Here is a 16,368-nt window from a genome sequence, read left to right as displayed (position 1 = left end):
TCCTTTCACACTTCAGTGTATTTATAAAAGAACCCTGTATTTTGAGAGATCGTTTAAATGCCACAATTTTGTACCAGACTGACACTAACTGTAATTAAAATTTTAGAAAAAAAAAAAATTATGCTAACCTTCTCATTAATTGAACACTGCAATTCGTACCCAAAAAGAAAATAGCAAGATGAGTCTCACAGGACCCTATAACTAGCTCTTATATCTTATACAATGTCATAGATAATTCAAGTTCTTCATAGTACTCTGTGCTTTAAAAAAAAAAAAAAAGGCAAACTACAAATTGCACAATAAAATGATGCGAGAATTTTTCATCTGTAAGCAATGCATGTTGTAAAAGGCGACTAAAATGCCAAAAGCAAGGGGCTAGTAACCCCTTCTGTATACATTACTAAATTTAAAAAAAAAAAAACTTTCATTTTTCATTTAAGGTCACCCTGCCTTGGTAGGAATTAAAAAAATAACTTAAAAGTACCTATTGAATAAAGCTACAGAAAGGAAGGAGAATGATTTATTGTATAGTTAACATTCATGTAATTCATATCAGCTGAAATTCTCTATTTAATGTTAATGTAATGTATTCAGCATATTTTATTTTTTGTTATAATCATGACATTTTACTGTATCCAATACTTTGGCTGATAATAGTCAGATATAAAAAAGGACCACAAGAATTAAGTAACTTCCGATTTTTTTTTTTTTTTTTTGGGGGGGGGCAATCCTAGGTAATTTACACATATGTTACAATGTACAACACACAATGTAATCATGCAAAATTTGTGTAACTGTACTTGTGTAAATGGTACCTAAGAGAAACTTACCTTAAAGTTTATCTCACCTAATGAAATCCACTTTTTTGCACTTACCAGGAAAATTGGCAACAACTCCTTTAATGTAATTGGCCCAATTAGGTGTTCCAGGTTTGAGAGGTGTTGATAGAGACGGTGGCTTAAATTCTACTTGTAGAGGCTTATCTGCAAATTCTGAGAGCGTCTGCACTTTGCACATTGAAGTGTTTGTCTTGCGTCCAACAATAACAGTTACTAGTGGAAGAGCCTGTTAGATAAAATCTGGCTTTCTTCAATATGTTAAAGCTGGATATTTTTATTGTAAAATATTCATACTGGGAACACATATTAGCACAAGAAATTAATTTTATAAACAGTAATTTAAAACAAAAATGTAAAACTGTTATTTAAAAGAATGTAATCTTATCAACGTGTTTCTTAACATAGAAAACCTTTTGTGTGTTACTGTCATATCCACAAATCACAGCTATAAATGCTGTTATGTATCAATTATGAAGAACAAAAAGGCATAATACCATGACTGGAACAATACACAAATAACCTGCACATAGGAGAAAGAAACGGTCCAAGTCGGATTGGAATGTTGTCATAAGTTTCTATGAGCTGGTTATTTGTGTGTTAATTATGTAGGTGTCCTTCATTTTATGCCATAGTGGCATTCCAAGTTCTTGGCAGCTGTATATATCTCAGTCAAGGCCATAAACATTCAATTCCACATAAAGAGAATCTTAAACGAGCTTTGCTAACTATGCTGTCACATACAATGACCCAAAATCACAGATAAGGAATTACCAAAGGAATTAGGACATCACACATTAGAAAACATGCATGAAATGAATCCAAGACCTACCATGGATACCCGAAACTGTGGATAGTAGAGAACCTCATATACAAGTTCTTTCATTTACATACGTACATACCTACATATGTAAATTAAGGGTTATTTTCAAGCTAACATAAATCGCGGATAATTGAAACCATGGAAACCAAATCCATGGATACGGGGGTACTACTGCATATATTGACACACCAAGAATTGAACTCAGGCCCTTCAGCTGTGAGTCAAAGATGCTACCACTGAGCTAAGAGCCACCTTCTACAGTATATAATTTTTTCAGAATTCCTCTATAATTATATATGTGGCAATCATGTTGTCTCTTATCAGCAAACTCGGCAAATTTCGATGTTCTTAGTCTTTCCCTCTGGTAGCTATTTTGTAGTACATTTCTGGACTTCTTATATTTTATCAACTCTATATGGTTTATGGTGATACCATACTACTGCTGCATAATCCAATTCTGGTCTAATGTACAATTACAGTATAGTACTGTATTAACATTATTATGATTATTTCTTCTCCATGGGGAAGTAGAAAAGAATCCTTCTTCCATAATTCATGTGTGTTGTATGAGGAGACTAAAATGCCAAGAGCAAGGGGGCTAGTAACCCCTTCTCCTGGTAGGTAAGACACATAGGCAACATTTAGGCAACTTTATTGTGAAACGTTTCAGAACTGACTGAGGGACTAACAACCTCAAATCTACGACTTCAAGGGTGATGGACTGATTACATCATCTTCACATCTCTACTGCTCCTGCCTACTTTCTGTACTCGACTGAAGAAGCCTACTGTGTAGGCGAAACGTTTCAGAATAAAGTTGCCTATATGTCTTACCTACCAACCTGTTGGTATTGTATACCATTTTGATATTCAACCCCTTCTCCTGTATAAATTACTAAATGTAGAAGGAAAAACTTTCCTTTTTATTTCTAGGTCACCCTGTCTCAGTGGGAGATGGCTGGTACATTAAAAAAAAAAAATATATATACTATATATATATATATATATATATATATATATATATATATATATATATATATATATATATATATATATATATATATATATATATATATATATATATATATATATATATATATATATATATATATATATATATATATATATATATATATATATATATATATATATATATATATATATATATATATGGTAAATGCAGCAGCGAGGAGACGGTTGGAGGCAGTGGAGATGTCCTGTCTAAGGGCAATGTGTGGTGTAAATATTATGCAGAAAATTCGGAGTGTGGAAATTAGGAGAAGGTGTGGAGTTAATAAAAGCATTAGTCAGAGGGCAGAAGAGGGGTTGTTGAGGTGGTTTGGTCATTTAGAGAGAATGGATCAAAGCAGAATGACATGGAAAGCATATAAATCTATAGGGGAAGGAAAGAGGGGTAGGGGTCGTCCTCGAAAGGGTTGGAAAGAGGGGGTAAAGGAGGTTTTGTGGGCGAGGGGCTTGGACTTCCAGCAAGCGTGCATGAGCGTGTTAGATAGGAGTGAATGGAGACGAATGATACTTGGGACCTGACGATCTGTTGGAGTGTGAGCAGGGTAATATTTAGTGAAGGGATTCAGGGAAACCGGTTATTTTCATATAGTTGGACTTGAGTCCTGGAAATGGGAAGTACAATGCCTGCACTTTAAAGGAGTGGTTTGGGATATTGGCAGTTTGGAGGGATATGTTGTGTATCTTTATACGTATATGCTTCTAAGCTGTTGTATTCTGAGCACCTCTGCAAAAGCAGTGATAATGTGTGAGTGTGGTGAAAGTGTTGAATGATGATGAAAGTATTTTCTTTTTGGGGATTTTCTTTCTTTTTTGGGTCACCCTGCCTCGGTGGGAGACGACCGACTTGTTGAAAAAAAAAAAAAATATATATAATTTGTCTTCTCTCCTTCTTAATCCTTAAACGGTCCAAACATATATATACGTTCTCTCGCGTAGCACCCCAAACGTATATATACGTTTCATTTGCCGTTCATTCAACATTGGCACAATAGGCCTGAGTTGCCACATTAGTTCTCTCTAGTTGCACTTGTGTACTTTTACTTTACATATTGTCGGTAATTCCACCAACATTATTACATCTCACTATTTGAACAGCCTCTTGGAATGGATTAAGTTTGAATATTGACGTATCACTGTACATTATGTTTGTCTCTGGTTTGGTGTATTTTCTGGCAGGTTTGGGGCTGAGATGCTTTCTGAATGGATTCCTAGTCTTCTCTATGGTATTCCATCACCAACTCACCAAGTTGCACCTCCAATGTTACAACTCTCAAATAATGTGTTTGTAACCCAGAACATATTACCCAAAATAAAATGAGAGTACACAGGATAATTGATTCATACATTTGTCACTGCAGATAGGGTTCATAAAAAATTATATTATCAATACACTGGAACCTCAGTTTTCATATGCCCCAGCTTGCATGTAAAGCCACAGTTATTCTCCATAAAATTTATTTTTGTTAATATTTTTGGGTGTCTGGAAAGAATTAATTGGATTTACATTATTTCTTATGGGAAATATTATCAAAAAATACATTTCATAGAGAATAACTGGCTTTACATGCAAGCTGAGGCATACAAAAACGAAGGTTCCACTCTATTATATCTTTCGTGCATCATTTGTAAGTGTAAATCATTGTAACTCGGGGTTTGTAAGTCTGGAACTCCTCATACCCCCCTCTTTTCATATTCTCATTTTTTGGAAGAAACTGTTTAGTACCATTTTTACACACAATGCAGCACTGTACGTATTCAGTGAAATGAGATTTTAGATCAACATCAATTTTTGTAAGCACAGTGTAACACTGCATTAACATATTAATAAACTTAGAATAAAAACCATACAGTATAGTACAGTAGTCCCTTGAGTAATGACGGGCATGTGTTATGATAATTTTCATTTACAATTTATTTTCATAATGAAATTTAGCTTTGAGCTGCAATGAAAAATTTGCCACATGATATGTGTATGATGATTGGCATGGGCCCCAGCCAATCAGCAATGCAGTAGCTTGCCTCTTTGGCATTTCCGAGCCAACAGAAGTGTCACTGGGGATGCTCTAGCAGCCAATCAGCGAAGGGAATGAATGTTTTATATGGCAGCATCTCAGCCAATAACAGCATTTGTACTACAGTTTATTGTTTTCTCTTCAGTTTGATGCTACCACGTGTTGCTCGTACCAACTCTGGATTATTTACACTTCATAACCATAGCTGTGATTTAGTTATGCTATCTTTTGTGTTACCAAGTCATTATGGACCCTAAAGCGCACAGTAAAGAGGCAATTTCTCTATAAATTGAGAAAGAAATTGTTAAAAAACATAATCAAGGATTTAGAATTAGTGCATTTATGTGCAAGTATGGTTTTTCACAACCATGTCTACTATATCAAGCAAAAAGAAATAATATAGAATATTAAAGTGGCTGACAAATCTAACTGAGTGAAAAAAAAGTAGAGAAATTACCAAAGAGATGGTACAGTAAGGTACAGTCTTGAAATGAATTACCTAAAAACCATATATTTTGGGATTTGTGTTATAATAATTTTGAGATACTTCACATTTTCTGGATGCATTGTAACTCAAGGGACTACTCTTAATTCATTTTCACATAAGACACTCACCATGGGAAAGACAAATCCATCGTTGTAATCAGTATGCTCTCCAATAATGTTGACTCTTCCAGGTGCTGACACAGCTACCTCTGCAGTGCCACCATATGTGGCAGTAAAAACTGCCTGGGCCTTAGACACCAGTGACGACACATCAGGTATTTTGGACGCCATCTCTAAAAAAAAAAAAAAATAGGAAAATAATAGGTTGGATAGTGGCCTGTTGCCTGGTAGGCAACACTCTCGCTTCACACACTGAGTGTCCGTGGTTCAATCCCTAGCAAGGATGGAAACATTGGGCATGTTTCCTTACACCTGTTGTCCCATTCATCTACCAAGCAAGTAGGTACCTGGGGTGTTATTTGACTGGTGTGGACGGCATCCTGGGGGCCAAGACTGAGGACCCCATCGGAAATAAAACAGACAGTCCCTCGATGACACACTGACTTTCTTGGGTTATGCTGGATGGCTAACTCCTAAATTAGCGATGAATTCATATAATGACTGGAATACATGGTGGCTAAAGCTCCCGCTTCACACACGGAGGGCCCGGGTTCGATTCCCGGCGGGTGGAAACATTCGACACGTTTCCTTACACCTGTTGTCCTGTTCACCTAGCAGCAAATAGGTACCTGGGTGTTAGTCGACTGGTGTGGGTCGCATCCTGGGGGACAAGAATAAGGACCCCAATGGAAATAAGTTAGACAGTCCTCGATGACGCACTGACTTTCTTGGGTTATCCTGGGTGGCTAACCCTCTGGGGTTAAAAATCCGAACGAAATCCTATCCTATCCTATCCTACTATTGGTAAAACAGTCAAGAATAAAATGAAAGTTAAAGAATATAGAGAAATCTGATTGCCATAAATCATGTCAAACACCTAAATTATTGGCAATGCCTAAAGCCTGTAAAATTATATTCTCTGAAACACAGGAGAAAAATAAATTATACATATGGAAAATACTGAATATGCACAAGAGTGGGAGGCAGTGTAGATGGTGCACAAGAGTGGGAGGCAGTGTAGATGGTGCACAAGAGTGGGAGGCAGTGTAGATGGTGCACAAGAATGGGAGGCAGTGTAGATGGTGCAAGACAACCATGGGGAGTGCTAAACCCTCAGAGATTATACAGTGCCTAGGATATTGAGAGGAATTCAGGACTGATCCAAGGAAGGGGAGGATAGGTCCAATTTCTTCATATCAAGAGTCCATCACCCACACGGGTGTAATAACTGCATCAAGTGATAATTCTAGGTACATATAAGAGGTTGAAGGCTTAACAACATTGTTCCACTCAACTATAATGGTAATTACCTGCAGACCCTTACTGTTTTTATGGGGCAATTTCAACAAATTCATGGTAATCCTGATCAGCCAGGTTGTGGTGGTGGGTTATCCTGCTTTACATCATTATTTTATTGTTAAAACCAATGACAATAACACAAGTTTATTAAGTCATAGGAACAATTATGATATAAATTACCTAGGATAACCAAAACACAAGTGACTTATTTCCATTGTTACAGCACAAATAAAGCATATAATAATTGAAAACCTAAATAGCAGTATAATCATCTAAGTATATATGTAATATAGGCAGCTCCTGGTATTTATGTAGCATTTTAATACCCAAAAATATACCATAATGAGAAGACGTCAAACTCGACATTACTACCTTTGTTAGCCACGTATATTATATATTATATATGACATTATCTTCCCACCTCTCCTCCTTCAAGACATAATAAGTATGTAAGTATGTACGTAAGTAGGAAATTATGTACGTAAGTAATAATACTTACTTCAGAAACTAAAGAACTAGTAGTTATGGAGGTGCCAGGTACACAGTGCCACCTGTTATCTGAGTGATTATGATAAGAGGAGCTGGTCCCTGCACCACCTCACTCAGAGTAGCTGGTCCCTGCACCACCTCACTCAGAGTAGCTGGTCCCTGCACCACCTCACTCAAGAGTAGCTGGTCCCTGCACCACCTCACTCAAGAGTAGCTGGTCCCTGCACCACCTCACTCAAGAGTAGCTGGTCCCTGCACCACCTCACTCAAGAGTAGCTGGTCCCTGCACAACCTCACTCAAGAGTAGCTGGTCCCTGCACCACCTCACTCAAGAGTAGCTGGTCCCTGCACCACCTCACTCAGAGTAGCTGGTCCCTGCACCACCTCACTCAGAGTAGCTGGTCCCTGCACCACCTCACTCAGAGGAGCTGGTCCCTGCACCACCTCACTCAGAGAAGCTGGTCCCTGCACCACCTCACTCGGAGTAGCTGGTCCCTGCACCACCTCACTCGGAGTAGCTGGTCCCTGCACCACCTCACTCAGAGTAGCTGGTCCCTGCACCACCTCACTCAGAGTAGCTGGTCCCTGCACCACCTCACTCAGAGTAGCTGGTCCCTGCACCACCTCACTCAGAGTAGCTGGTCCCTGCACCACCTCACTCAGAGTAGCTGGTCCCTGCACCACCTCACTCAGAGTAGCTGGTCCCTGCACCACCTCACTCAGAGTAGCTGGTCCCGGCGGTCCCGGTGGCCTGGTGGCTAAAGCTCCCGCTTCACACACGGAGGGCCCGGGTTCGATTCCCGGCGGGTGGAAATTCCGACACGTTTCCTTACACCTGTTGTCCTGTTCACCTAGCAGCAAATAAGTACCTGGGTGATAGTCGACTGGTGTGGGTCGCATCCTGGGTGACAAGATTAAGGACCCCAATGGAAATAAGTTAGACAGTCCTCGATGACGCACTGACTTTCTTGGGTTATCCTGGGTGGCTAACCCTCCGGGGTTAAAAATCCGAACGAAATCTTATCTTATCTCACCACCTCACTCAGAGTAGCTGGTCCCTGCACCACCTCACTCAGAGTAGCTGGTCCCTGCACCACCTCACTCAGAGTAGCTGGTCCCTGCACCACCTCACTCAAGAGTAGCTGGTCCCTGCACCACCTCACTCAGAGTAGCTGGTCCCTGCACCACCTCACTCAGAGTAGCTGGTCCCTGCACCACCTCACTCAGTAGCTGGTCCCTGCACCACCTCACTCAGAGTAGCTGGTCCCTGCACCACCTCACTCAAGAGTAGCTCGTCCCTGCACCACCTCACTCAGAGTAGCTGGTCCCTGCACCACCTCAGAGTAGCTGGTCCCTGCACCACCTCACTCAGAGTAGCTGGTCCCTGCACCACCTCACTCAGAGTAGCTGGTCCCTGCACCACCTCACTCAAGAGTAGCTGGTCCCTGCACCACCTCACTCAGAGTAGCTGGTCCCTGCACCACCTCACTCAGAGTAGCTGGCCCCTGCACCACCTCATTCAGAGCAGCAACAGTCTGGTTGATCAGGCTCTGATCCACCAGGAGGCCTTGTCACAGACCGGGCCGCGGGGGCATTGACCCCCGGAACTCTCTCCAGGTAAACTCCAGGTAAACTCAGAGTAGCTGGTCCCTGCACCACCTCACTCAGAGTAGCTGGTCCCTGCACCACCTCACTCAGAGTAGCTGGTCCCTGCACCACCTCACTCAGAGTAGCTGGTCCCTGCACCACCTCACTCAGAGTAGCTGGTCCCTGCACCACCTCACTCAGAGTAGCTGGTCCCTGCACCACCTCACTCAGAGTAGCTGGTCCCTGCACCACCTCACTCAGAGTAGCTGGTCCCTGCACCACCTCACTCAAGAGTAGCTGGTCCCTGCACCACCTCACTCAGAGTAGCTGGTCCCTGCACCACCTCACTCAGAGTAGCTGGTCCCTGCACCACCTCACTCAGAGTAGCTGGCCTCTGCACCACCTCATTCAGAGGAGCTGGCCCCTGCACCACCTGGAGTTTACCTGGAGTTTACCTGGAGAGAGTTTCGGGGGTCAACGCCCCCGCGGCCCGGTCTGTGACCAGGCCTCCTGGTGGATCAGCGCCTGATCAACCAGGCTGTTGCTGCTGGCTGCACGCAAACCAACGTACGAGCCACAGCCCGGCTGATCAGGAACTGACTTTAGGTGCTTGTCCAGTGCCAGCTTGAAGACTGCCAGGGGTCTGTTGGTAATCCCCCTTATGTGTGCTGGGAGGCAGTTGAACAGTCTCGGGCCCCTGACACTCATTGTATGGTCTCTTAACGTGCTAGTGACACCCCTGCTTTTCATTGGGGGGATGGTGCATCGTCTGCCAAGTCTTTTGCTTTCGTAGTGAGTGATTTTCGTGTGCAAGTTCGGTACTAGTCCCTCTAGGATTTTCCAGGTGTATATAATCATGTATCTCTTCCTCCTGCGTTCCAGGGAATACAGGTTTAGAAACCTCAAGCGCTCCCAGTAATTGAGGTGTTTTATCTCCGTTATGCGCGCCGTGAAAGTTCTCTGTACATTTTCTAGGTCGGCAATTTCACCTGCCTTGAAAGGTGCTGTTAGAGTGCAGCAATATTCCAGCCTAGATAGAACAAGTGACCTGAAGAGTGTCATCATGGGCTTGGCCTCCCTAGTTTTGAAGGTTCTCATTATCCATCCTGTCATTTTTCTAGCAGATGCGATTGATACAATGTTATGGTCCTTGAAGGTGAGATCCTCCGACATAATCACTCCCAGGTCTTTGACGTTGGTGTTTCGCTCTATTTTGTGGCCAGAATTTGTTTTGTACTCTGATGAAGATTTAATTTCCTCATGTTTACCATATCTGAGTAATTGAAATTTCTCATCGTTGAACTTCATATTGTTTTTTGCAGCCCACTGAAAGATTTGGTTGATGTCCGCCTGGAGCCTTGCAGTGTCTGCAATGGAAGACACTGTCATGCAGATTCGGGTGTCATCTGCAAAGGAAGACACGGTGCTGTGGCTGACATCCTTGTCTATGTCGGATATGAGGATGAGGAACAAGATGGGAGCTAGTACTGTGCCTTGTGGAACAGAGCTTTTCACCGTAGCTGCCTCGGACTTTACTCTGTTGACGACTACTCTCTGTGTTCTGTTAGTGAGGAAATTATAGATCCATCGACCGACTTTTCCTGTTATTCCTATAGCGCGCATTTTGTGCGCTATTACGCCATGGTCACACTTGTCGAAGGCTTTTGCAAAGTCTGTATATATTACATCTGCATTCTTTTTGTCTTCTAGTGCATTTAGGACCTTGTCGTAGTGATCCAGTAGTTGAGACAGACAGGAGCGACCTGTTCTAAACCCATGTTGCCCTGGGTTGTGTAACTGATGGGTTTCTAGATGGGTGGTGATCTTGCTTCTTAGGACCCTTTCAAAGATTTTTATGATATGGGATGTTAGTGCTATTGGTCTGTAGTTCTTTGCTGTTGCTTTACTGCCCCCTTTGTGGAGTGGGGCTATGTCTGTTGTTTTTAGTAACTGAGGGACGACCCCCGTGTCCATGCTCCCTCTCCATAGGATGGAAAAGGCTCGTGATAGGGGCTTCTTGCAGTTCTTGATGAACACAGAGTTCCATGAGTCTGGCCCTGGGGCAGAGTGCATGGGCATGTCATTTATCGCCTGTTCGAAGTCATTTGGCGTCAGGATAACATCGGATAGGCTTGTGTTAATCAAATTTTGTGGCTCTCTCATAAAAAATTAATTTTGATCTTCGACTCTCAGTCTGGTTAGCGGCTTGCTAAAAACTGAGTCATATTGGGACTTGAGTAGCTCACTCATTTCCTTGCTGTCATCTGTGTAGGACCCATCTTGTTTAAGTAGGGGCCCAATACTGGGCGTTGTTCTCGATTTTGATTTGGCATAGGAGAAGAAATACTTTGGGTTTCTTTCGATTTCATTTATAGCTTTTAGTTCTTCCCGCGATTCCTGACTCCTAAAGGATTCTTTTAGCTTAAGTTCGATGCTTGCTATTTCTCTGACCAGTGTCTCCCTCAGAGGAGCTGGTCCCTGCACCACCTCATTAAGAGCAGCTGGTCCCTGCACCACCTCATTAAGAGCAGCTGGTCCCTGCACCACCTCATTCAGAGCAGCTGGTCCCTGCACCACCTCAGAGGAGCTGGTCCCTGCACCACCTCATTCAGAGCAGTTGGTCCCTGCACCACCTCATTCAGAGCAGCTGGCCCCTGCACCACCTCAGATGAGCTGGTCCCTGCACCACCTCACTCATAGCAGCTGGTCCCTGCACCACCTCACTCAGAGCAGCTGGCCCCTGCACCACCTCACTCAGAGCAGCTGACCCCTGCACCACCTTAGAGTAGCTGGTCCCTGCACCACCTCATTCAGAGCAGCTGGTCCCTGCACCACCTCACTCAGAGTAGCTGGTCCCTGCACCACCTCATTCAGAGCAGCTGGTCCCTGCACCACCTCATTCAGAGCAGCTGGTCCCTGCACCACCTCATTCAGAGCAGCTGGTCCCTGCACCACCTCATTCAGAGCAGCTGGCCCCTGCTCCACCTCAGAGCAGCTGGTCCCTGCACCACCTCAGGGCTGGTCCCTGCACCACCTCAGAGGAGCTGTTCCCTGCACCACCTCAGAGGAGCTGGTCCCTGCACCACCTCAGAGGAGCTGGTCCCTGCACCACCTCAGAGTAGCTGGTCCCTGCACCACCTCAGAGTAGCTGGTCCCTGCACCACCTCAGAGTAGCTGGTCCCTGCACCACCTCAGAGTAGGTGGTCCTTGCACCACCTCACTCAGAGCAGTTGGCCCCTGCACCACCTCAGAGGAGCTGGTCTCTGCACCACCTCACCCAGAGGAGCTGGTCCCTGCATCACCTCAGAGGAGCTGGTCCCTGCATCACCTCAGAGTAGCTGGTCCTTGCACCACCTCACTCAGAGCAGCTGGCCCCTGCACCACCTCAGAGGAGCTGGTCTCTGCACCACCTCATTCACACAAACACTAAACAAAACTAAATTAAAATTCTTTAATAATTATAATCTTTATTTACTACCAGTACATGTACAAGGTATACAGACCATAGCTGACATCATTCACATACTAGTAGTACATAAAGCCGCTTGTTATGTTGAGCTTTTCCCGCAAATTATGTCAGTTTTGTCCCAGGATGCGACCCACACCAGTCCACTAACACCCAGGTACCTATTATTACTGATGGGTGAACATAGACAACAGGTGTAAGGAAACACGTCTAATGTCTCTACCCTCGCCGGGAATCGAACCCGGACTCTCGCCGTGTGAAGCTAGAGCTTTAACCACCAGGCCACGGAGCACCGTTGAGGGGGGGGGGGGAATATTGCATTATGTGCCGAGTCTTTTGCTTATTAGTGACTACTGCATGACTAATGTTTAGCAATAATGGAAGTGCACTTAAGAGACTCAAGGATAAGGATAATACTGATGATATTGATTACTTCTGTTTACTATTTAGTAAGTGTTTTTTTATTTTGTTGAGAAATTGAATGCCATCCCTGAACTTTTATAACGGAACCTAACTCGTATAAACTGTCTATTCATTAAGCAGGACACAATAGATATCTACCCTCTACCAGGATACACAGCAATTCACAACTGCAGACCAAACCAAGTTGGGGGTGGTATTGCAATCTATTACTCTAACCAATTATCTTGTATTAGCACCACTTGCTTTAGTGATGAATATGGGGAATACATTTTTGCTAATTTTACTGTAAAAAACCTCAAGACACCTATAACAATCGGTGCCATTTACCGGATACCTCACACAAACATCCCAAATTTCAGTGAGAAATTAAAGTCACTAATAACAAACAGACAAATGAATAAGCACCACCTTCTCTTAGCTGGAGACTTCAACATCAACCTTGGCTTACTAGATGATCAGCCTGTAACTGATTTCATCAACAATATGAACAACACACTTCTCATACCAACAATAACTAACCCAACCAGGCTCACTGAGACAAGTGCAACCATAACAGACCACATGTGGACCAATATACTAGCCCCCCTTAAATCAGGGATAATCACAGATAGCACTACAGACCACTACCCTACCTTCCTCTTGACAAACATTAGTAAACCACCACTTGAATACAACAAAGTCTCATTTAGACTCCATGACGAGGCCTCAATAAGGAAGTTCACAGCTGACCTAGAGACTGTTGACTGGCCTACAGAATTCTCCAAGGCCAATGGTATTGATGACTGGACAGACATTTTTCTTAACAAATTACTTAGACTATACAACAAACATTGTCCTATAAAAACAAAACAGATCACAAACAAACGGCTTGGTTGCCCATGGCTAACCAGCACCATTCTGAAATCCATTGACAAGAAACACCAATATGAAAAGCAATATAAACAGGGCTTAATACACAAAGATATTCTTAAACACTATTCATCAGTTCTCACCAAAGTAATAAAGAAAGCCAAACAACTATACTACTCCAGTAGATTCACAGACACTAGAGGAGATATAAAAAAAGACCTGGAAAACACTCTCTCAGATTCTAGGGACCCACAAACTGAAAAAAAAAACAAGAATATTGTCTTAACTAAACCTAATGAAACACCACAACATCCCACTGACACAGCTAACAAGATAAACGACTTCTTCTCAACCATAGGATCTAATCTCGCCAGTAAAATCCCACATACCAATGCCCATGCCGGGGACTACCTAGATGGGAATTTCCCAAATTCCTTCTATTATTAACCTATAATTACATTAGGTCAGCATGTCTCGTTGTGCTCCGGGTTTTCTGGTGTTTTCACGGTCGCTCTTACGTGCTAGAACTTTAATTTGTGCCATCAATCCTATACGACACATCCCTCTAGCGCCTGGAACCAATCTTGGGCGGAAAACATTATATACTGAGTCAAAAAAGGAGAATTAGTGTGCACTACCTAGCAGAGTTTACTCCCAGAGGAGAATCATAGGCCTGTGTCCCGTGTGGAAAAAATAATAATAATTGAACTTTTCGTGTCAGAGGAAAGAAAGTCTCCCTGATAACATTGAGTATACATAGTGTATAGTGTATACTACAGTGGCTCCCTAGTATATTGATGATAAAGGCTAAAGTGTCATTTGAAAACAGGTGAATTTGTAAATGAAGTGATAAGCCTATAGAGGCAGGTGCCAGAAGTCGCCAGAAACTTACCACAGGTCAGCTGTTTTTAATAATCTTCCTGGCCTGCTAGTGTACTCGCATATAATCTAGTGATACCAGTGAATAGCAGAATACAGTGTTGTAGTAGCAACTAACCAGTATTATAATGGTACTTAGTGAAGTGGAGTGACTTTCATTAGTTTCTTTTTTCTTGAAATACCAGACGTTACTGTGAATTTCATATAACCTGTAGTTACCAGCGGTCGCAATATACACTACGAGAAGCAATTATTACTACAGAAAAAGCGTCCTTCCTCCAAAATTTCCACCAGTCAACTATAGTGATAATATAGCATTTATTGTGGTGGAGACGGAAAAAAAAAATAGAAAAGCTAGATACAGCGATTGATAAACAAGGGTTGAGGTCGACCGTTCATCACTGTAGGAGTTGCCAGCAGTCACCGATTTCTTCAACACGCAAGTTATACTTTTGTATCAATCAAATCACATATTACTCGGGTAGATAATTTCCAGTAGATCCTTCATGTGTTAGCTCAAATCACCGACCAGTATGTTTTAAATAAGTGACCCACTGATCAGATCAGATCGACTGGTCCGAACCCTTGACTGGTCCGAACCCTTGACTGGTCCGAACCCTTGACTGGTCCGAACCCTTGACTGGTCCGAACCCTTGATGGTCCGAACCCTTGACTGGTTTCAAACGGTTTCGTTGGACAATAAAGCAGACTGTAAACAGATGGGGTTGTAGGCGCCCTTATAAACACAAACATAAAAAATCAGGAACGTGACGGTAAGCTGTCCAATATACAAAAACAGTTAGAAACAGAAATACAAATAGCTAGAGCTTCATTTAAGGTTATTAATAGAATATTCAAGAGGTTGCTAGTAGAATTGCAGTAAATCAACCATTCAAATCATTATGAAGCTGTGTGTAGTCTGTGGTCAGTCAAACAAACGGGCTTCCACATGGATAAATTATAATTTTTGTGGAAATTGGTGTCACGCCCCTTGTGCAGATATCCAAGAACTAGCTACAAGCAGTATTAAAACAGAGAAGTGTTTTTGGGTATGCCCAAATGAGGAAAATCTGTGGACTAAAATCACAAGGGTATTAAAAGAGGACAACATCAAAGCTGCTTTCATAGAAAACCTGGAAGCTTTCTACAACAGATGGGAACATAAAAAGTCTGGGCTGAATGGTACTGCCCTTGATACTGGCCATGTAGTCACAAACTGTAAGGCTGGAGGTGATGTCCTGGTAGTCAGTAAATGTGGGGCTGATAGTGCTGTCCTGGGAGACAGTAATGGTGAAGCTGGAGGTGCTGTCCTGGGAGACAGTAATGGTGAAGCTGGAGGTGCTGTCCTGGGAGACAGTAATGGTGAAGCTGGAGATGGTGAAGCTGGAGATGCTGTCCTGGGAGACAGTAATGGTGAAGCTGGAGATTTTGTCCAGGTAGTCGGGAATTATACGCAGGAAGGAATACATGTAAGTGACCTCATAGGGGACAGGAGCCATAGTAGAGAAACAAGTGTAGTCAAAGATAAGATAAAACCAATATTGCAAACTAGAAATACCGCAGGAAATAGCAAACAAGAGGACTCCAATAGCAATAGTGAGGATATATTACCAAAAACAACTGGTGGGAGCTCCATTGTTGGTGCTAGGGAGGATAGAAGTAAGACAGGGAAACATGCACCAACAGGGAATACAGTCACAGAAACCCAAGGCAAGCGGAAACCAAGCCTGTGCACATACTATGCACTTGGTATCTGCTGGCATGGGAAATCTGGAAAAACAGATGGGACGTGCAACTATGACCACCCTAGAAAATGCAATGCACATATGACAACAGGAAAATGCAAACTCCCTTCCTGTAAGCTTTTTCACCCTGAACTGTGTACCTCTTCAGTACAGGAAAGACTGTGCTATAACTTAAATTGCCAGGCATACCATCTAAAGGGGACAAAAAGATACAAAACATCCAGGCCATGGGAAAACCTGGGTAGCCACAGCCACTCAAGAGGGAGAGGTTTTTTAGTGCCAGGAAGGAAAAAAACTGGCAGGAAATGGCAGAAATCGTACACCAA

General features: G+C 42.8%; 1 protein-coding gene across 3 annotated transcripts in view; it reads right to left on the bottom strand.

The window, feature by feature from the left end:
• LOC128684200 (galactokinase) overlaps window positions 1–8,097 on the bottom strand; it is a 98,340-nt gene extending 90,243 nt beyond the window's left edge. Inside the window, exons 1-3 of one of the 3 annotated variants that reach the window (XM_070094634.1) lie at window positions 7,963–8,097; window positions 5,315–5,478; window positions 876–1,065 (exon numbers count right to left, since the gene is read on the bottom strand). In XM_070094634.1, coding sequence (XP_069950735.1) covers window positions 876–1,065; window positions 5,315–5,478; window positions 7,963–7,993 — 385 coding nt within the window. In that variant the 5' untranslated portion in view covers window positions 7,994–8,097. Of the gene's footprint in view, window positions 1–875; window positions 1,066–5,314; window positions 5,479–7,103; window positions 7,265–7,962 lie in introns of those variants that run through there. The other 2 variants (XM_070094630.1, XM_053770357.2) reach the window with 2 other exon arrangements.
• Between the last annotated feature and the right edge of the window lie 8,271 nt (window positions 8,098–16,368).

This window comes from Cherax quadricarinatus, chromosome 4, assembly GCF_038502225.1.
Source record: "Cherax quadricarinatus isolate ZL_2023a chromosome 4, ASM3850222v1, whole genome shotgun sequence".
Classification (NCBI taxonomy): Eukaryota; Metazoa; Arthropoda; class Malacostraca; order Decapoda; family Parastacidae; genus Cherax; species Cherax quadricarinatus.
This window is presented reverse-complemented; position numbering and strand designations above follow the sequence as displayed.